General features: G+C 41.7%; 1 protein-coding gene across 2 annotated transcripts; it reads right to left on the bottom strand.

Annotated features, from left to right (window-relative positions):
• Positions 1–335: 335 nt before the first annotated feature.
• Positions 336–19468, bottom strand: ATP6AP2 (ATPase H+ transporting accessory protein 2). Of its 2 annotated transcripts, XM_027091545.1 has the most exons (9): positions 19276–19468; positions 13196–13326; positions 11453–11584; positions 6533–6628; positions 6254–6391; positions 5303–5356; positions 4254–4403; positions 3242–3361; positions 336–1300 (listed from the first exon to the last, which is right to left on the bottom strand). In XM_027091545.1, the coding sequence occupies exons 1-9, from the start codon at positions 19313–19315 to the stop codon at positions 1106–1108; spliced, it is 1056 nt and encodes a 351-aa protein (XP_026947346.1). In that variant the 5' UTR covers positions 19316–19468; the 3' UTR covers positions 336–1105. The 2 variants fall into 2 exon arrangements, with proteins under 2 accessions (XP_026947346.1, XP_026947347.1); XM_027091546.1 differs by lacking the exon at positions 11453–11584 and having other exon boundaries at positions 19276–19428.
• Positions 19469–23588: the final 4120 nt, after the last annotated feature.

Raw genomic sequence — 23588 nt, 5'->3', positions numbered from 1 at the left:
CCAATTAGATTTTTAAACTTCAGGATTATGTAGCTAAGTTACTTCAGTATGAGAGTTGTGCTGCCCTGCCCCTGGGAAGGAAATTTAAGCCTTCCCTACCTGAAGTCTAAGTAAGTGTGAATTTATCACATATTCTGTATAAATTCAGTAACAAGCATAGTAATTGAAATGTCTTCCTCACATTGGTAATGAATCTCAGGAGGCAGTGAGAATAAACAGTTTGTGTAACAAAACAGCCAATTTTGATTAGATTACAGCCAATTTTGATTAGATTAAAACCCTTTTCAGTTAGGTTTTTACAATATAAAATAGATCTAATATTGAAATGACACAAATTTGGAATCATTATTAACTTTATTTGCCACTCTTTATTATTGGTCCACTTCCACATGAAAAGTAGGGAGCATCTACTTCCACTTAGCATTCTAGAGAATAACCAGAGTAACTTACAAAAGGGGAAAAATTACTGAAATCATGCCCCACGATGTCCCCCACATGTTTGTGTGTGTAATTACGAGCATCTATAACTCCACAAAGCTACTTCCTGTTACATCAATGTAGTATCTATCTTTAATATCCACAGCTGACCATTCGGAAGAGGTTAAAAAACGGCTATAGTCTGTCAATCAGATGGAAGTCCAAATCTAAGTGACTATATAAGCACATACATAGTTTAGAGCTGCTTGAAGTTAAAAACCTTTACTCGTTTCAGAGGTATTTACATTAAGACGTTCATGTTCATAGTATATAACAGTCCAATTATCACTTTCACCTGTCCTGTGTAAGGAAGTAAGTTAAGCATTTTAAGCATTTCAAATTCAGTGCATTTTCCCAACACAAACTGTCCTATATGAAATAAATACTTATTTCAGTGCATGTTTCCAAATATTAAATGGAATGAAATTAATTGTATTAAATGGTTATATCAATCATAGTATTTGAGCATCTATATCACACAGCTATAATTCGCTCTAAAAGAGCATCATCACAGGCACACAAAATAGAGAACACAAATCTGCTTTTTTATACTATCTACTTTACACACTAAAAGATTTATTATAACGAAAATTTCCAAACCCCTTTTCTAAGTTGGCATAAGGAAAGTTCAATCCATTCGAATCTTCTGGTTTGTCATCCTATAAATGATGCTATCATATCCAGGATCCATGTTCCAAATATTGTAAGAAGTGATAATCACAGCCAAGGCCAAGGCAATCATTATCCAAAGTATCATGTTGAAAACCACTGGATATTCAAAATTATACTTATATGCGAGGTTATAGGTACTTGATGGGTCCTTCTACGATAAAGAAATCAAGAGGGAAGAATGTTAAGTTAGGAAACTCTCCCAGTTTGCTAGCTATGATTCATTTATCTAACAAACTATATTAATAAGTGGCATAAGAGCTCCTTTTATATTAGGAGGAACCAAGAAGGGGAGCCTTCACAGAGAAGGTAAGCACACTGTTTGGTGGAGGTATATATAGTGCTCCAACTGCTTGCAACGCCGATAACGTGACAGTGTAAGTATACTGTGATCCAGCCAGTTCATGCCCTGGGGAACACACTTGTAGATGTAGATGTGTACCAAGACATGTGCAAGGATATCCATCAACGGGATGGATAATTGTGGCACATCCAGTGGAACATAGAGTAGTTCAGGTCATTTTACTGCTGTATTTATCAACTTGCATGGCTCTTAAAAACAATACTGAGCCTTTGCTCAGAGTAAAATACACATAGTATGATTCTAGACAGGCAAAACCAAACATTATTTAAGGATAAATACATATGTATTAAAACTGTAAAGAAAAAGCCAGGGAATGGTTAACATAATATTCAGGAGAGCAATTACCTCTAGATGGGGAGGGTAAAGGAATAAGACAAGAGGGAGCTTCAGAAGAACAAGTATTCTCTTCAGCTTTATAACGTTTAATTTTTAGAATTCTTCACTAGTATTACATGTTACATACTTTGTATGCTGTGTGTGGAAGGTGTGTCCTGCCAGGGAGGCTTTACATTTGCTTCTGCTGGAGGCCACCGGTCTTACCAGCCTGGGGCTGAGGTTTGTGTCAGTTTCTTGGCCTGGGGCTTCCTAGAACTTGCGGATAGTATAAATTTGAGCCTCAAACCCACATAAAGGTGGCCCTGTGGTTAAGGATTCCCTAGGAGACATTCCACCCCCAGCACATACCCCGACTGCACAGCCCCCAAGCTGCCTTCCTGTCTCCTTCTGCTGGCAGGCAGGCTGTTTTCTAGTCTGCCCTCACTGCGGGCACAGCCCTTTCAGGGTCCCATCAGGGTCCCAGCTTCACGGGGAGGCGTCAGTTCCAACTCCCCACAGAGAGCCCAGTTGCTCAGTAACCCAACTGGAAATGTTCCCAGGACAGCCTAACACAGTTCTCCAGTTCCCTTTCTTAGTTGCTCCTTAAGAGTTTCCCTTACTTTTTTGAGAGTTAAACTGTGCATTCAAGAGGGTGGCTTACTTTTTATCCACTATTTCTATTTCTAGCTCTGTAGTCGGAAAATTTCGGTTTGTCTAGCCTGCCATGCTGTCTTAAACAGAGGTCTTTCCACTCCGAAACAATCGCAAACCAGTCACATCTAGATTATCTTGAACACACTCATTACTTTTGAGCATCTCCCTCTAAGTCCCACACAGCGATTGGTAAAACAGAGGAGAGTGCGGGCTACAAAATGGACCCAAAGAGAGCGTCCATAAACGACTGGGAATCCGCCTGCTCTGAGATGAAGCCAGCTGTAAGTAATGTTCTTGGCCGTGCGCACACACACGCTTGTTTTACTAGGGCTGGCACCCTTGCCTATGTCCTCTAAATGCTTAAAAATCAAAGCAAGATCCAGGTCAAAATTGTATTAATAGAGAGTGTACGTAGCCGGAAAATGGGAGACTGTACCACAAAGACAATGTACCTCTGAGAAAAGCAGACTCCACAAGTTGAGAGCGCCACACCACTCCCTCATGTTAACTTCTGAGGTCTCCTTGTAATACCCATATTTGAATTACCTTATGGGCTCTGACACATTTGCTTTTATCCCTAACAAAGTCTTGCATTATCTGATTACAACCCCAAAGAACTGAGCATCACTGGCAAAACACACATACCTACGTGAATAACTACGTGAATAAGAAACCTACGATTTACTGACTGCTCATTCATACTGCCCACGAGTGATACAGGATTTAGTGGGGTTTTTAGAGTTAATCTAAAAACGTACTCACCGCTTGTTTTGCCTCGAGGATAGTCCTAGTCTTCCTCGCAAGGGATGTGTCGAACGATCTGACAGTCACTAACTCTACCACTGCATTCCCACCGTAGAGATTGTACATGTCATCTGCAAACTGAAGAGTTATTGACGTTACTATGAATCTCAAAACACATACTTATTTAAAATTTTTGTAAAGCTTCTGTGCACTACGAGAAAAAATACAATTACCTACTGGCTCATGAAATACAGTGTGTCTTAAAATAGGCAAGTCTTAAAGGTTTAAATATTCAGAAAAGTGTTAAGATTCAACATATAAACGTTCAAAATAAAATTACTTCCAGAAAGGAGTAGTCACTGAATTTGTTGGTGTATAAGTTGGGGGCAGGGAAGTAGGAAAAATGAAATCTTTGTTGTCTCTGGTTGATCGCAAACATCTACAAAGATTTAACTATGAAGCCTCACTGAAGAGCTGCAGGTGAGTAACGTCAAGGGCAGGAGAAAACTAGCATTTACTAGTATCTGCTAAATGTCTGGTACTGTGCTAAGTGTTCTCCTTCGGTTATTTCATAGGGATTAACGGGGACAGAGTTTCAGGGAAGCTGAAAGTTCTGGCGATGGATGGTGGTACAGTTGCCCAACAATGTGAATGTACTTAGTGCCACAGAGCTGTATATACTTAGAAATGGTTAAATGGTAAATTTATGTTAGATATATTTTACCAGAGACATCCCTGGGATTTCCCTGGTGGTCCAGTGGTTAGGACTTGGCACTTTCACTGCCGGGGCCCGGGTTCGGTCCCTGGTCGAGGAACTAAGATCCTGCAAGCCGCTCGGCAAGGCCAAAAAAAAGACAAAAGACAGACATCCCAACATACACCTGTGACCTACTCCATCCTCGGTCACTGAAATTAGAGGGCCCCTCAAAGAAGGTGAGTAAAAAGACTTCAATCAATAATTTCACTAAGCAGATTTTTCCCTAAAAGTCAAATGCTCTAACTGCTCACACCCCATTCACTGATGGTTTACCTTTTGTAGAGCATCAACAAGGATCTTAGAAGCATCTCTAAATTGTTCAGAGTCTTCCCCGTAACGTTTCCCAATTTCGTCCAAACCTGCCAGCTCCAGTGAGTATAAATCAGGAGAATGATCCTTGGCTAGATGCTTATGTCGAGACAACTTAGGAGAACAAAAGGAAATAGATGAAGTATTGTCAAACACAGCCAGTTGGAGTTTTACACCTAACTAAACTAGGCAGAAACACCCCAGGGTACCACAATAGTCTAGAACGGTGGCAAACAGAACTGGTTTATGGTGGCAAACAGAACTGGTTTAAATGGGAGTTTCTGATAAAACAAATCCAACACAAATCTCATCTTTAGGAGCAGTTATATAATAAAAGCTCTTTTAAAAATTAAAAATTTCTTAGTTTAAAAACCTCAGGTACAGGCCAGGGTATGAGAGAGCAGATGGTTGGACCAGACTGATCCCAGAAGAGACGAGCCATCAGTGCTCACAGAGCAGTCACCTCCCACACCACCAGCACTACACTTCCACACTCCCCAAACCAACCCCACTGAGACTTTGGGCAACAACTTCAGAAGACGGCACACGGGTAAGATTTTCTATTTCATCATAGGAGGGTTTTTTTTAAAAAAGTCATTCACCAAAATCACCAAATATATATATATATATATATATATATATATATATATATATATATACATACATACACACACACTACAGGCATATATATTCCTTTCCTGACTTGGTCGACTGCATTATTAGTCCAAACTGTTTAAGTCTTGATGTCTGACAAGAAATCAACAGGTCAGAAGCCTGTGTTCTTGGAAGATATATTAATACTATCCCTCCTAAAGGTAGAAATGCAAAGTAATTTGTTAACATGAGATGAGTTCAAACTTCCCAACACCACCGCTGATTTCTCAACTTTCATGGAATCATAAATCTAGGGCACATAAACTTTTTGACTGGTTTCACTATCATTCAAGGACTCTCTAGAAATGTCTTCCGGAACCAGAATAAATGGAACTGAAAAATTAGAGAAGCCTACTTACCAGACTTGAAATATCATGTAGCACTTGCAGTTCAGAAAGAAAAAGCAGATCAACCTGCAGAGAGCAAAAAGAAATGAGCATTATTTTATTTTATTTTATTTATTTTTTTGCGGTACGCCGGCCTCTCACTGTTGTGGCCTCTCCCGTTGCGGAGCACAGGATCCGGACGTGCAGGCTCAGCGGCCATGGCTCACGGGCCCAGCCGCTCCGCGGCATGTGGGATCTTCCCGGACCGGGGCACGAACCCGTGTCCCCTGCATCGGCAGGCGGACTCCCAACCACTGCGCCACCAGGGAAGCCCAACAGCTTTATTTTTGATAAAGCTGTGATAAAGCATCTAAACTCTAAACTGGTTTTCCCTCAGGGCATCAGAACATTCTGGTGCACTGCAACGAGGTCCTGCCAATAGCCTACTTTGCTCACATCCCTTGAAGAATAAAAGATGGTGGTCCTGGTCATCCAGAGTAGGTGAAGAAGGGAGGCTACCACAAAGGCGGCACGCCATGTGGTTAAGAGGGTGCATGAACAGGTGGTGAAGCTGGCATACAGGAGTCAAAAGTAAGGGTGGTGCCCTCCACTGTACAGTCAAGAATGAATTAGAAAAATGAGGCAACACATCAAAAGTGGCAGTGAATAATGGCTCCCACATTACCAGGTCCACACAGCTCTACCAACTAGTTACTGTGATTTCTGGCCTGTCAGGATCAATTGGTGGCAACCCTTGCGCTAGAATGTAGTGCTATTTATTACTACAGATCAGCTCAGAGTCAATTCATTCATGAGATTCATTTTTTAAAAATTACACTAAAGGAAAAAAGAATCTACTCCAAGCAATAAACTTGCAAAACTTTTCATTTTCTAAAAGGTCAAGTTTGCTCTAAAGTCAGGAGCATAAGAAATGGGAAATTACTAATGATGTTCATTTATTCATTCAATAACTGTACTACTTACTTCATTGTTCCTACTCAGAGAATTGAGGGGAAGTGAACTGAGAACAGAGTTTTCTTGAAACAGTCGATTGCGGAGCTGTCTTAGTGTTACTGAGAGATCTTCAAAAACCGAGTTTGCCTTCCCCACCATGTACACTCTCTGCAAGAATCCAAAAATTTTGTTACATTCTACAGAATAATTCCAATATACAGAGGTCTGTCAGCATTTTTCATAAATTTTCATTAAATAAAGAAAGCTTATTTTTTAAAGCATTTAAAATAAAAACTGTATCACACTTACTTCCTCACTGGGAGCCAACTGTAAAACTACAGGAGTTTCTTCAGAAAATAAGGAGTGAATGGAATTTGCAACGCTGTCAAGACTAAAAGGAACTGCCTGAAATTTAATAGTGAGATCTTAATTATTATCAGAACCAAAATGGGAAGAAAAATCATTTACATAGTATTAAAAAAAAGAGCCTTAAAAAAAATGTACCAGCATTTTCTATGGAAATCAAAAAATCATATCCAAACACAAAGAGCCCTTTTGAGGGCACAAGATGATTAAACAGCCCCCTAGTGGGCCAATGAGTTTGTGTCTCCAAATGTGCCTATATGAGAAAAAACGTGCAAAATAAAGGACAAAACATTACCTTCCACAAACGACCATTTTCTGGTGGTCATTCAGGTATTTTAAGCAGCAATACATCTGGTTTCAATATTGATAAAACGTGCCACAATGAATGTATATTCTACAATAATGATAATGTATTAACTTGCATTTAAGAGAAGGTCAAAAGAATTTGAAGACTTGAATATAATTGAAAGAGACCATTTTTCATTTCAGAATTTTAAAAATGTTTATAAGATGTAGGGTTTGGTCTTCAGATAGACTGAAGACTCAGTCAGGCAAGGCATAAAGTATGTCACAAGAATTCTGAATGTGAAATTTATCTTGGGAACACATGATATTAATAAACCGAAATAGCTAATTGTGATAAAAATGTACTTTTTTCCGTGAATTTATTATTAAAGTGAAACATACACATAATATGGTGCACAGGTCTTGGAGTCAAAGCTCAAGGAATATTTACACATGGATATGCTCATATAAGCCAACCAGAGCAAAACAAAACATCAGCGCCCTACAAGCCTCTCTCCCCACTCCCTCCACCCCCAGGGGTAACCAAAATTCTGACGTCTATTCCCATAGACCTGTTTTTGCCCCACATTATTTTTTAAAACAAATTATGGTAATTTTCCCCTCAAAAACTTATTTTATTCTTAATATTATTACAACAAGCAGTACAGTAGTAATGTTTTTGTTTTAATGGAGATTTCGTACAGTGATTTTTCCCCCCAGTAATTCCCTTTACTATTATTAAAAGGTTCATGTGTATAAGTAGCTCGTTAACGTGGGCCAGGCAGAAATAAATGTGATTAATAAACGTGAAGTGTAATCTATTTTTACTCTTACACAAGATGCATATTAACTCTTCCCCAAATTCTCTTAAAATAAGTTAATGAGTAACTGAAGAAGGGGAAGAGTTCCAGCTTGCAAAAGCATCCTGTTACAAGCTCCCTGAGTCAGCCACAAGCGCTCCTCCTTTTGCAAGCACACACTTCACTTCCTTGGGCTTTGGAAGGAATACGAGAACATGTAACAAACTCTCCAGCCTCGTTTCACCTCAGTGGCACACACAGCAGGAAAGTTGAAGATTAAAGGTAACGTGTCCCTAGCAATCAAATTGGAGAAGCTACTGAGTCAGGTGAGCGCCAAACTGTGAAGGAAAAGAAAAAATTATATAGACTGCTATACTATAAAAGGAAAAAAGGTCACGCTTAAAATCCCATGACTGTTTTCTTCTACTACATTATAAGGATACACGTTTGTCCTGGGAAAAATGTAAATTCTGTATCTACAGGACTTGAAAATCTAATGATAACAGCTAGCTAATCAAATAGAAGCTTTAGTGGAATTCTAAGGCTTTTTTTTTGGGGGGGTGATTTTTCCTCAGAGCTTTATCTCTTTCCACCTACTGCCACTAAAAGGATTAGAAGCAGTCAGTCAGGGTCAAGCAATAACATGACCTCTTTTTAAATGTTTAGTTTTGGATTGTAGGCTAATGAAAATCTTAATGGCATGTTGGATTTTTAATATACTTTATTTTTTGGCTGTGCTGTGTGGCCTATGGGATCGTAGTTTCCTGACCACGGATGGAACCTGTGCCCCCTGCAGTGGAAGCGCGGCGTCTTAACCACTGGACCAGGGACGTCCCATATATACATTTTGTTTTGTTTTGTTTCCCCTTTTTGCGGTACGCAGGCCTCTCACCGCTGTGGCCTCTCCCGCTGCGGAGCGCAGGCTCAGCGGCCATGGCTCACAGGCCCAGCCGCTCTGCGGCATGTGGGATCCTCCCGGACTGGGGCACGAACCTGTGTCCCCTGCATCAGCAGGCAGACTCTCAACCACTGCGCCACCAGGGAAGCCCCCATATATACGGTTTTAAAAGAGATCTTCTACAGTGATTTTCACAGAAATCACATAACAAGCTACTTAATAATCTTTGCGAAGACTAAAAGTATCTTTTTCACGTCTTGCATTTTTATTGTTCCCTTCCTTCCATTTACTCTGAAATTCTTCTGGTTTCTTTAGCTCATTAATTTCCAATCTTTTAAATTATCTAACATGTGCCTGTAGGGTTATAAATTTTCCTGCTTCTTACCACTTTAGCTGTGCCCCACAATTTTTAAATATATGGCACATTTGTGATATTCAGTTCCAAATAATTTCAACACTTCCACCATAATTTTCTCCTCAACCAATGAATTATTTAGGACTGTGTCTATTCCAGCTATCTTTTCTTGTTGGCTTTTTAAAAATTAATTTTTAAGAGTTATATATATACATGCGGTTTAAAGAGACAATTATCTAAGACTTTCTATGGAAGATAAGTTTGCGCATCCATTTCGTATTTCTATGAGGTACTTTCTTTCCTCCCCCATCTTTTTTCTTCCTCACTTCGAGTTAGTTTTTCCAGTTTTATTGAGATACCGTTAACATACATCACTGTGTAAGTTTTAAGGTATACAACATGATGGTTTGACTTACATATACTGTGAAATGATTACTGCAATAAGTTTAGTGAACATCCATCATCTCATATAGATACAAAAAAAAGAGAAAGCAAAAAAAATTTTTTTCCTTGTGATAACTTAGAATTTACCCTCTTGACAACTTTCACATGTATCACACAGCAGTGTTAACTACAGTCGTCGTGCTGACTGAACATTACATCCTTAGTACCTATTTATAGCACTCACCTTCAAATCTTTTGTTTCCTTTTCTTTTTACCACCACCTCTAAATGTTTATACTACTCCATCTTGATTTTTTAATTTTAGGCATTATGTATTTATCGCCCATTATAGAAAATGAGGATCTAGCTCTCCCACATTACCAACCACAGCCCTATCCCCTTACAAGCACTCTCTCTCTCCACCCTCCCAATAGTTATAATTTTCATTTCTGTATCATTTTATTATAACTACTTAAACAATATTCTCAGCCTAGCTTCATACTATGCAATTCCTGCTTTTCCTTTCTTGCGCTTCTGGTCCCTAATGGCAATGATGAGAAATCTGCTACCATTTTGCTCTCATTCCTTTGTCATGACAGCGTCTTTTCTCTCTGGCAAGATTATTAGCGTCTACGTCCTTGACAGTTCTTCAATTTCACTATATTTAGGTGCTGATTTGGCTTTAGTCTACCTCAGTGTGCTCTAAACCTGAGGAGTCGTTCTTGTGTTTGTTTCTACCATTTCCAAGCATTTTTTAAGGTATCATTTGTTACTGTATTCAGATTTAACTGCATTGTGGTCAGAGAGGGTGGTTTATATGATACTGATTATTATCCATTGAGATTTGCCTTGTGGCCTAGTACATGGTCATTTTTTGTAAGCATGTCATGTGTGCTTGGAGATAATCTATACTAGACCACAGGAAAAGTGTGAAACATGCCCCACCACCAAAATCAACATCATATAGACCAGTGTCACAATGCAGTGAAATTAGAAACTGAAAAATCAAAACTTATTTTGAAAGAACCCATATGTTACAACACTTCTAAATAACTCATGGGTTAAAGAAATCAGTATATCAGTATAAATTACAAAATATTTTTAAGTGAAAATGAAAGCACCACATATCAAAAATATCTTTTAACTGCCTCTGGTTTCTATCCCTTCCTTTAACTCTTTCACAATTTTAATGTATGTATTTTTAAATCTCTTTTTGAGGCTGGTCTGTTATCTGCAGTAGTTCTAGGGGGATGAATTCTGTTTGTCGCACCTGCTGACTTTCTCATGGCGTTTTTTTCCTTCAAGTGTTTGGTAAATTCAACTCCTCTTCGATTCTTTTTTACCGAGGAGCCCTGGGCTGGGGAGGTGTCTGTGTGGGGTGGACTGTGTGAATCTGGAGCATGTGACTGCACAGCACAAGCCCATAGTTCCGATTTCTCTTAGGGGGGCTCTTTGGGCCCCATAGCTAAGGGTGGCAACCCAGCTCCTTCATGGTAGCCCTGGGGCAGCTGGGGTTTTAATAGTCCTCCTTTCAAGAGAACAAGACAGCATTTTATAGCCCCAGGCTTTCTGTAGGGAACACAATTTCACCTTCAGCTCCTGCTCACCACTGTGGCTTTTGAATTCTCTATTCATATCTGGCACCTGTGTGTACCCCTTGCTTGCTTTCGAGTTTAGTGATACATGTAAAGATGTTTGGTGACTTCTATATGCTTACAGTAGAAGGACGGCCTCTCACAACAGCTCAGTCAGCCATTATTGCCTGAAAGGCCAGTGAAGGGATAAGTGAGCCAGCAAAACTGCCTCCAGTCTCCTTCTTACACAAAAATGATAAAATTCTGAAGGGAAGGTGACAAAATAATGCCCTAGAAAATGTCAGCAGGTTACACCCTCAACTGGTTTCTCTTTTTTGAGCCTCTGACTATTCTGAGAGCAGGCCAATTTCTCTACCTGTTACCTTAGAAAGTATTCTCATCCATGGCAAACAGCCAAGTCTCAATAAATTTACAACCATCATATAATTAAAAAAAAACTATCAGTGCATTAAAAAAAAAAACGAGTGCTTAGAACACAATCCATAATGACAGCTGACAAAACAAAATTTTAAATGCATCCCTTTAATTCTTTATAATAAATACTCACATTTTCCAAAGGGTACGAAATGACACTGCCTGGGGGTAGAGCAAGCTTGTCCACTCCCTTCACCATCACCATAACGGTAGCCCGAGGACGGTGGAATAGGTTACCCACTGCGAGTCCCGGCCAAGAAAGGTCCTACACATTGAAAAGTGTGAAACTGTCCCAATTATCAACTCAGGAAACCATTTCCCTAATAACATCTAACAAGCAGAATTACGGGGTACTGGGATGACACTGGCAATGAAAACTCACACGGACAGCAAATGTCTTATTTAAAGCAGTAGTTGCAATCTCCTAATTGAGGATGCTGATTTCGTTTTCTTAAACTTCTACAGACTTGAAACAATAAAGTCTAATAGTAAGTCATCTCAAACCTTCTGTGGAAAAAAGCAGGCAAATAAACAAAATGTAGGTACTTTTCAAATTCCAGATTACAAAACATTCTCTTTTCCATATAACCATGGACATTTTCTTCCCTCACATCATTCTTTGCCCTTACCTACAGCATCACTTTTCTTTCACAGTGACACAGCAAGGCTACCATTACAACATTCTCTTTAGACTAAGTGCTTTATAAATAAAATTCCTGCTGAAAGTAACTCTCAGTAGTTGATTAGTAATTATTTCTAAAGGTTACTTTGACAGCCATTTGTAGTCAAAATTAAGTTTGTAAAGAACTAGGTACAAATTTCATCCTTAAATGTAAACAACCCATCAGGTTCACGCAAGGAACGCGGGGGCTCCACCCAAAGGCCCAGCAGAGGCAGCTCCCATGCATTGCTTCTGGTTTCAAGGGCACTCAGGACCTAGGAGGAATGTTCCTTTGAGTGACTGATGACATCTAGAGACCACCTCAAAAGCACCGAAGTTTAAAGTGGGAGGAGACAGGAAGATAGAGCGAACTCCATCTCCTCTCTTCCAGCCCTGAGCTTTATAAAATGTTTCATACTGACGGGACCTAGGCCCCCTACGCAACAATCATGTAAGCAGCCAGTTATTACAAAAGGTTATGGCTACTGACCACACTATTTTCCTAAATTCAGGTAAGATGCATATACATTTTATCATTCATAAAAAATTGCAGTGGACTGAATGTACGTGTCTCCTCAAAATTCATATTGCAAAATCCTAATCCCTCCAGTATGACGGTATTAGGAGTAGGGGCCTTAGGGAGGTAACTACATTATGAGGACGGAATCCTCGTGAATGAGCTTAGAGCGCCCTTATAGAGGGGACCCCAGAGGGCTCTCTCCGGCTCTCTCCACCATGTGAGGGTACGACAAGAAGTTGGCAGTCTGCAACCCAGAGAGGGCCTTCACCAGAACCCTACCATGCTGGCACCCTGATGGCAGACTTCCAGCCCCTGGAACTGTGAGAAATAAATGTTTATAAAGCAGCCAGTCTATGGTACTTTGTAACAGCAGCCTGAACCAAGACACAAACCTATCACGGGTACTGGGAAACACAATAAAATTATACATCCTATTAATAGTAGGACAGATGCATTCTCTTATATAACAAAGAACGTCACTACTATGAATAAACGATTACATGGTTAATCTTTTATAATGATTTGTTTTCATAACCGAGCTCTGAACACTTATCCAAAATCTCCCTGACTACAAATAAGCTTTTTCCTTTTGTGACCTGGACCTATGTTTGCCCGTTGCTTTCCTGGCATATTAGCAGAAATCAACAAAAATGCTTGCACAAGCAGCTCCAAATATTTTTTTTAAATACACATACTTCTTTCACAGAGAAGCCCATGGACAATGCAGCCACGTCTGGGATTCGCTCTCCTGGTATGGGCCAATTTCCATCCCGGAAAACAACAGACCCTGGTGATCTTAATATACTGAACTCGTTCCCTAAGACACCTGAAAGGAAAACAGATTAATAAATGATCACCATCATAAATCTTTTGTACCCACATTGAAAATTATTAAATATAATACATACTTTCCCATTCTCCATTGACTTTAGCATACTAAATTTTGATTGGACAAAATGCTAAAACCTAAACATCAACAAATTCTTTTTCAAAGTATCACTGTAAGAATTTAAGTCCATACATTCTGCTGTAACAAAGTTACAACTATGAAACAAGATTCTCCTAATGATCTAGGTGCCTTCCTACAGATGGCCCTTAAACAGGGGCATGTGGCAATTTGGCAAGAATTAGAAATCAGCAGCATTTCTCCACATTTTTAAAGAACCAAAACCAAAACCTTGGCCCAGACCAGAAAGGAAGAAAAGAAACTTGAAATCTGTAAATTATTTCTACCATCGAGGGCTTCCCCGATGGCTCAGTGGTTAGGAATCCGCCTGCCAATGCAGGGGACACGGGCTTGAGCCCTGGTCCAGGAGGATCCCACATGCCGTGGAGCGACTGAGCCTGCGCTCTAGAGCCCACGAGCCACAACTACTGAGCCCACGTGCCACAACTGCTGGAGCCTGCGTGCCTAGAGCCCGTGCTCCGCAACAAGAGAAGCCACTGCATCGAGAAGCCCACACACCACAACGAGGAGTAGACCCCACTCACCGCAACTAGAGAAAGCCCGCGCACAGCCACGAAGACCCAACACAGCCATAAATAAACAAATAAATATTTCTACCATCGATCCTCTCTTGAAAATGCAAATTCATAAAATTCCTAGTATATCACGCCAAAACTTCAGCAGGTTAGTATATCTTAGGATAGATCATAGCTTCCCTTATGTCCCACAGGCAAAGCTATTGAAATGAGTACTGTCAAATGGGGGGTCCACGTTACCAGTCAGAATGTAAAATACTTCAGACTCTAGAAACAAAGTCCAGGACATAGTTTTTCCAAGGCACATATCAAGAGGCTGAGAAAAGGTATTCTGTAATAATAAAATCAACTAGTCTAGGGGTATGGGGCCTGGGATTAAGAGGTGAGAATGAGAATCAAGGGACTATGTTATAGGCCCTCCAAGGCTAAGGATGAGGTAGGTATCTTGCTTCTTCACCCATCGTGAGTTAACCCAATGATGTCTAGATTACACAAGGACAAGTAACTAATGGAAACTTTCGAGTTCCTATGAAAAGATTAGTTCCAAGTCCAAAACAAATCTTGGTCATGCCTAGTACAGGAAAATTAGACTTTAACAAAGCATCACTGTTCCTCTCTTGACCTAAGGAAAGTACCACTTACAGGCTATGGGAATAACGTTGGAAGCAACAGTAAATGTTTTGGTGTTGCAGTATTGACAGTAAATAAAAGGCCTCAGATGGTGCTGATACAACATGAAGAGTTACGAGTTTCATTCAGCACAGCCACTAGAGCAGGAATTTCCAAACTGCTCTACCCGAAGGCAGACAAAAATTAGCAGGATGGAATGGCAGTTTGTAAATGACAGACATCTTGCTTCGCTGAAGTAGTAGTTAACTGCAAACTCTAAGGAAAATGGGGCAGCAAGGAAGGCATACTTTCTGAATACCATACACACTTAAAGAACAATATCTGGATCTGGAGATTGCCTTGTTTGAGATGCAGCCCTACTCACTCGACCCCAGCAGAGCTCTACTAAATTACTTTGCCTCAACTTTATAGTTAGAATCCACTTCCACACCTGTACAACAGTCCTTCAGCAGCCTAGAGCTTCAGAAAACCTTACAAGGACTCCTATACTGAGAAACTGCTGCTTCACGCAGGCATCTCCGGGATACCTGAAAGAAAGTCACCCATCCTCTACCTGAATGTGACCAGTGAATGGGGATGCCACCTCAGCGCCACGTTTGCCAGCAATCATCTCCATTGTCCCAACATTCTAACCCTTTAAAAAGTTTAAGAAGTTGGCTTCCCAACTTCTCTCAACTTCCAGTTTTATCACTCCCAACTCAGTCTCACCAGATAACCTCATCTCCAGCTTCAAGAGAAAGCACAGGAATTCCTCCAGCTTCCTGCTTCCTCTCCCCATCACAAGTTTATCTGCACAAGCCCCTATCCTTATCTCCTCTCCTTCCAGGTGCTGGCAGGGATGCCCCTCCTCCGGTTGAAAATATCCCACGGTTCAGCCTTCAAGGGACCTTCATTCATTCACCTACTGAATTATTCATTCAGGGTTTATTAAGTCTGTATTCTGGAAGAGAGGATGTTATCAGGAGTTAGGTGGCTATATGGTTTGGGGCATACGAAGCTGGCCCTGTACAAAAGAGCTCCACGAGGGCAGAGGCTTCAGTCTGTCTTGTTCACACAATATCCCCAGGGCTGAAAACGGTGCCTGGCACACCGGTGCTCAATAGATACGTGTTGATTGAATGAATGAAGCCACATGTTGCACTAGCCGTTTCCCCTCTCAACTGGCTCTTTCGCTTCAGCATAAAAATACGCGTAGGGTGCTCCCATTCTAAAATCCAAACCACAAAACCCTTCCTTTGGTCCTACCAGCCTCCACCTACTTCTGCTTCCCTTCAGACGAAGAATCCTGGAAGAGTTGTCAGCCATCACTGGCTCTGCTACTTCTTCACCTCCTGTTTGCTACCTAACCCACAGCTTCTGACCCCACCATGCCACTGAAATGACTCACCAAATCCCAAAGACAATTTTCAGCCCTCAATGTATGTAACTTCCCAAAGCAACTGATACTGACAACCCCTTCCTTGAAACTCTCCTGCCTTGGCCTCCATAAGCCCGGGCCCCTGGTTTTCCTTCCAATCCCTCCGGCTACTTTTCTCCTCAGTTTCTTCCCCTTCCCATCCTTTAAAGCAGTGACGTCCAAACTTTTGAGATTTCAACCCTTTCAGTATAAAGTTTGAAAGTATTCCCAATATACATATATTTACTTATAAAGTATACATTTCTAGTATAAAATATATATTCATATTACAGAACACACAAAATAAATAGAAATTTTTTAAAAGGATGACACACCTTAGTATTCTTCCCAATTTAATCATGAGAAAATAGCAGACAAGCCCAAATTGAGGGACAGTCTACAAAAATATCTGACCATTACTATAAAAAAAAAGAAAGAGAGAGAAAATAAAAGACAAATGGAATTTCCAGTACATTCTTCTGGCATCCCAATATCACTGGGCACACTCCACTTTGGAGATCTGCAGCTCCATTTCTGACCCTCACTGCTTTCTATTCTACACTGTTCTACAATGGAGTCTCCCCCTGGCTGAGCCCATCTACTCCTTAAGACTGCAAGCACCAAAAACACACTAATGGCTCCCAGATTTTTATATTCAGCTTAGATTTCCCTTGAACCTTAGGCCTACATACCCCACAGTCAGCTGAGCGTTTCCTTCTAAGTCCCACGGGTCCTTCAAACTCAACAGGTTCAGAACTGAATTCACCATTTTTCCATACACGCCTCCTACATTCTCTGTATCAAAGGATGACACCACCTTCCACCCAGCTGCTTGAATTAGTCATCTTTAAATCCTTCCTCAGCACCACAGCTAATCAACCAATGAATTCTGTCCATCTTTTGTTCTTCTTCTTATCTCACAACCCTTTCCCCTCCATGCCCAGGGTCCTCATCAGGCCCTCCCCACTTCAGGCCCTCCCGAGGCTTGACAGAACTGGCCGCCTTATGACCTGTCATGCCACTCTCAGATCCAGCCTTCCCAGCACCTTTTCAAACTACAGATCTGAACATTCACCCTGCAGCTCAACCACCTTCACTCGATGCCCGGAGCCTCTGAAACAAAATCCAAAATGTAACACCCGAAGCACTTCACCACCCTTCCTTTTGGGATCTCCCCAACTTAACCCCTATGCGTTTCAGCTCCACCAAACTATTCGCTCTTTTGCTCTCACACCTCTGTGCTTTTCTTCCCACCCCAACCTTTCACACATTTGCGGGTGAGGCACCCTGCCGAGGGAAATTTCCCCCCGCCTCCCCAGTCTGAGAGAGAGGTTAAGAATCCTTCCCCTCTTTGGGAACTCCCCACCATACTATGCTGTCATCTATGAATGGGGATGGAATCAACAAGTGAAAAAATAAACAGGTCCTACTTTTGACCTCTGGGGCATCAGTGACCAAACTGAATCCCTCTTCAACGTGACGTCCCTTCAAATTCCATGTGTTCACCCTTGGCCTTTTCTCTCCAAGCTAAACATCTGAATTTTTTTCAAATACTCCTCATGACCTGGTATTCATAACCCTAGATCCCTTCCCCTGGTCTCTGGTTTGGTAACACCATTGTAAAGGACTTATATATATTTTTCTCAAATAGAGAAGTCAGATCTCTTAAAGATGTTTTCCATTAAATCACATTTAGTCATTGTGGAAAATAGTAATTTCACCTCATCTGACAAGACCATGCAGTGCAGAAGCTGACAGGATCAGATTCTTGATCTGTATGAACTAGACTATTATAGTTAGGAAAGCAGGTTCAAACCATATACAGAAGCAATTATTTTGCCTCAGACCAAAACCTAACAAAAACCCCTAAACCTCACTGAATCAAAATAATATCAATCATAACATTAAAACATGGAATTTCAGCGAGATGTTCAGTTAAATCACAGTATCAAAAGGAAGATCTTTAAATTTCAAAAACGGAATTTAAAAACTTAAAAAATTCCCCCAAAGAAATTGAGTAGATAGATCAGAACGACCTTGACAGAGCCAGAGACGAAAGGTACAACACAACCTTAAAATTTGGGGGTCATTAAAGTAAGTGTAACTATCATCAACACACAACACTGGGCACCTCCAAGGATGGAGAAAACCTGCAGGTTTCAAAAACATCAAAGGTCTGTACCTTCATGTAGAATTAAACCACCATTCCCAAAGTGGGGCATCTCGGCACCTCACAGAGCAGCGGCACAGGCGTCCTACAGATTTTTAACGTCTAGGTTTTGAATCGACACACTGGGGAACAGGGACCCATTCCTCCAAACTGTTCTCAACTCGGCCTCTTGTTCACCACTGTGCCCCCAGTCCCTGCCCCCATCATTCCCACATTCTCACACCTGTGCCACGACATGTATAATGGGAAAGGCCCACACTTTGGAACCAGCTGATCTGAGTTCAATTCCAGCTTTGCGGCTTACTACTTGTGTGCTGTTTGGGTAATTTATCTAGGCTTGACCACCCTGTAAAACGAGGGTGATATCCTCTTCTAAGGATTGGTGTAAAATTAACCGAATTACATGATGCACGGTAAGAGGCCAATTATGAGCTGACTTGCATTCCCCTTGTTGAATGCTAGGGAACCTAGGTTCCACGGAGAAAACTACCATTTTTTGACATGTGACCCTAAGAACGTGACTCACATCTTAGTTTCCAAATCCTTAAAACTGGGAACTATTGCAAACTACTGAGAGGAACTTTAAATTCTCCTTGAGAAATAATCATACAAAAACAATTACTCCACCTCCAACTTCCGTATCCTGAAACACTGGGGGGAGTGGGAAGATTTCACCAATTACTGATGATAACCGCTAGAAATGAAGACACCAGAAAAATGCAAAGAAAAGCAGCAGCTAATGGCAACTGAGAAGTCTGCCTTCACTTCTTCGCAGAGGGCTGCAGTTCAACAGTTGACTGAGAAATGCATCCCCGTCCTCCGAAGCGCCTCCCGAGCCGGAAGAGGCTGGAGCAAGACAGGCGGACGCGCCTTTCTTGAAGAGGCAAAGGGTGGAGGCCGGCTCAGGTGCCCCCACGCAGCCCAGCCCCGCCCGGCCCCAGCAAGCCCGCCAGGCCGCGCCGCCACAGGCCGGCCCGGAGAGAAGGCGGAGGAGGAGGCGGCTGGGCCGAGGCCATCGCCAGCTGCCCGCACTGCGGCATCCGCCCCACTGCCGCCCACCCGCGGCCGCCCCCGAGTCCCGCGGCCCGGGGCCTTACCCGCCACCAAGAAGGACAAGAGCACGACGAGCACAGCCATGGTTCCGCGGCGGCCGCAGCAGTGCAGGGCGACACAGAGCTGGCCGGCGGGACGCCAGCGACCACCGCCGCACGAGTGCTTGACGAGCTCGGGCTCGCCCCGACTCCCTAAGCCCGCCCCGTCCTCGCCTCCTCTGGGACGGCTGCAGCCTTCTCCACCAATCGCCAGCTACGCCGCGGCCTGCGGAAGAGACGAAGCCCGGGAAACGTTAGCGTCATGGGCGGGGCCTAACGTGATGGATGGAAGGCCCTGCCAATGGCAGGCAGCGATCAAAGAGCCGGGGAGTTCCTGTCCTGGCCCGTGACGAACGGTCACGGGATGGAGGATAGGGCGGGTGGTCGGGGGCTGGGGGGATGACGAAACCTGTCGAGGGGTCCAGAGAGCCCACAGGGTGGGGCTGCCTCCCGGGTGCGGACCCTTTCGCCAGTCTCGAGCGACGGTCTCCAACCAGGGTGTCTGTCTGTCCCGGTCGCGTGGCCTCGCCCCGCTACGGGTGCAGCTGTGGAAGCTGCAGGGCTGGTTTGGGTTTCGCTATGACAATTACACAGATGCTGAGCACCTGCTGGGAGGAAGCCAGGCGCTTCGAGAAACCCCTGCACTCCAAGTAGGGGTGCTAGATAAACTACAGGACGCCCAGTTACGTTTGAATTTCAGATAAACAACGATACTTTTTAGCATAAACATGTCGTGAATATTCCATGGGACATACTTATACTAAAAAAAAGTATCCGTTGTTTATCTGAAATTCAAATATAACTGGGCGTCCTGCATTTTGATTTGCTAAATCTGGCAACCCTATCTAAGATTTTCTGATCTACCAGGAGTTAATTACATTAATTACTTCCTTCATCCATTCACTCAGTGTTAGGCGAAGGCTAGGCATAATAATTTGACCAGGATCCTCCCTTCTCACATCTTACGGGGTTTTATTATTATTATTATTAAACCTATGATATGAAGCAAGAAATGACAGTGTATCATCTGTGGTCAGAAAACGATGTCCCAGCCAATGACCTTGAAAGATGGATGTGGTTTCAGTACGCAAGGATAGGAGATGGGGAGGTTCTTTCAGGTAGCAAAAACTAAGCTATGACAGGGAGAAAACCCATCAGGTTAAGCATTAAATGTTTAGTTTAACCAAAGAAGAGGGGCACAAAGTGCTAAAAATTTCAATTAGGGACATGTTTATTGAGGATGTTGAATGTTACATAAAAGAACCACGCTTCAGTTGGTAGGAAATGGGGAGCCACTGAAAGGTGTCTGAGCACTGTTCAGTGCACAAATGCGAGACGAAACTGTTGGGGGGGAAATGCCCTACTATTTCCTCAGTTTCCAATCTCCACTTTCTTCTTGGGATTAATAGAGGGAGAAAAAAAGGAGAGTGGGTTGAAAGCAGTGACCCCAGCAGTTTCTCAGGTATCCTAGGAAAATACTCAGGTTTGAACTGTCTAGAACCCCTACGCTTACCAAAGCCACTCTCAGTTTAGGGAATGGAATCTGGATTTCCTCGCTCAATTTCAGAAAACCCTTGGACTCTCGAATTGGCGTTCTTTTGGAGGAGAATTTGCACAAATGTGATTTTAAAGAAATCTGAAGGGGGAAGGGATATTTTTTCATTAGGAATGTGAAATTATTAGATTACCAAAACTATCTAAAGCAGCTAAGTTCAAAACAACTCTAAAATGACTGGCTTGAAAAAAATAGATATCAATATAAGAATTTAATCATTTTTTAAAAATTCATTTTCAAGCACGATGGAATCATTTCTCTTCACATCAACTAAAATTTCATTCTTTGTACCTCTTGCTATGTATTGTAGAACAGGTTCTAGACCAAGGCCCTGAAAACGTTTGTCTAAATAATCAGCTAAAAGTGGAGCACAACTCCTGCAATTTCATCCAGCCTAAGAAACAGGGAAAGGAGTGAATTTTTCTGTTCTTGAAAGAGTTCTAGGACATTCTTATTTCTATTAATTTGAAGTAGACTAAAAATATTATAAATAGACTGGAACATAAAATAAATCCTGCCTCTTCCCCCCCCCCCCAAGAAAACCTCAAAATCTCACAATCTTTCATACTCTACGTCTTGAGAAATAACATCCATTTTTGAGCTAAGGGTGAACAGCTTGTCCTTTAAACCTAAGACCCCTTTTCATCTGAGGTCTCAAAGGGGCATTGCTGCTCCTTATAGCCTTGAAATGCAGCAGGATAAACGCGGTAGGAAGCTTTCTCCTTGTTTCATAGACTGAGAGATTGAAACCTGGGGGTGGGCATGCGTACTCAAGGTCACCTTCTGAATCGTCAGCAGTTCTGCTTTATGAACACAGCCCTTCTGATTCAATCTTTAGCGCTCAGTAAACAACCGGTGATGTGCAGTTAACTTTTCCATTGAAGCATTTCGAGGTGGATATGTGTGTGGCAGGATAATATTTGAAGTAATGACCCATGTGTTAGCCTAAAAGAACCTCCTCCCCGACTCTTGCCACACCTCTCCTCCCAGGCCAAATAGCCAAGACTCCAGCCATCCATTGCCCTGAGGGGAGGACTCTTGGAGAAGAACCAGAAAACAAAAATGTCAAATTCCTGGTTCTTGAGTTCCCAAAGGAGAGGTCCAGATAGAAGATTTGAAAGAATATGTAATATAGTTTGCTTCCCCAACTCTGCCCCCTCCACCCCTTATTAATTCCAGCAGTAAGTTCTGAGTGATCCCAGAGAGACCACTGTGAGATGGTCTGGTCCCTGCAAATCACCCATCAGGGAGCCCAGTGGAGGGCTCCTAAATTAAAATTAAGGATTTCTTTTCAAAAGACACAATATACAGAATGGAAAAGTGAGAGAGAAGGAGAGAATAACTTTACAGAGGAGAAGCTGACAAACACTGCTGCAGCCTGGTGATCAAGGTCAACATCCACAGTGACAAACCATGTTGACAGTACATACTCTTGACATGATGGGATGAGAATGGCACTCAATCTCTGTGACCTTCCTCCCCAAATCCATAACCCCAGTCTAATCATGAGAAAAACATCAGACAACTCCCAATTGAGGGACATCCTACAAGATATCTGACCGGTGTGCCTCAAAACTATCAGGGTCATCAAAAACAAGGCAAGTCTGAGGAACTGTCACAGCCAAGAGGAGCCTAAGTAGACATGACAACTAAATGTAATGTGGGATCTTGGACGGGATCCTGCAACAGAAAAAGGAAATCTGAATAAAGTATGGATTCTAGTCAAGAATAATGTATCAATATTGGTTCATTAATTGTGACATGTGTGCCGTACTAATGTAAGTTGTTAATAACAGGGAAAGCTGAGTGTGAGGTATATGGGAACTCTCTGTAGTATCTTCTCAATTTTTCTTTAAATCTAAAACGTTCTAAAAAATAAAGTCGATTAAAAAAAAACCCATAAGGTAAGTGAAAATACAAGTCACAAAATGGGAAAAGATCAATTATATCCAGAAAGTGGAAATCACTCCTACAAATCAATAAGACACCACCTGATAGAAAAATGGGCAACTGACTTGAATAGATACTTTGCAGAAGAGGAAATAGGAAAGATCAGCAACTATATAAAAAGATGCTCAACTTCATTAGTAGTTAGGGAAACGCAAATTTGAAACCACGAGATACCACGACACACCACTAGATTGGCAAAAGCCTAGAAGTCTGACCATGCCATGCGAATCAACTGAAACTCTCATAACATGCTGGTGGGAGTATAAATTGGTACAACGATTTTTGAGAACATTGCCTTGTCTATTAGAGCTGAAGATATACATACCCTATGACCCAGCAGTTCCATTCCTTGGAAGAAATACTATAGGAATATGCACTTACATGTGCCGGAATACACGTACAAGAATGTTCATAACAACACAGTTCATAATAGCCCCAAACTGGAAGCAATTTAAACATCCATTAACAGTAGGCTAGATAATAAATTGTGGTATTGTATGTTTCATACAATGGCATATTATATCATAATGAAAAGGAATAAATATAAATAACAGATTATGTATTATATATCACATTTATATTTATATTGTATTATATTATATAGAAATAAGAAATGAACAGTATGATTCCATTTATATAAAGTTCAAAACCACACAAAAAGAAAGTATGCTGTTTAGAGACGCAGCATTGGTGGTCAAAGTATAAAGAAAGGCCAGGAAATGATTACCATAAAAATGTCATAGAAGTTACCTATGGGGCGGCAGAGAGAGGGGGATACATCTAAAAGGGACATGAAGATCTGGGGATGCTGGTC

Source organism: Aethalodelphis obliquidens, unplaced genomic scaffold (genome assembly GCF_003676395.1).
Source record: "Aethalodelphis obliquidens isolate GAN/ISIS:26980383/991018 unplaced genomic scaffold, ASM367639v1 scaffold71, whole genome shotgun sequence".
NCBI classification, from domain to species: domain Eukaryota; kingdom Metazoa; phylum Chordata; class Mammalia; order Artiodactyla; family Delphinidae; genus Aethalodelphis; species Aethalodelphis obliquidens.
Note: the sequence above shows the minus strand (reverse complement) of the source record. Positions and strands in the feature narration are given on the sequence as shown.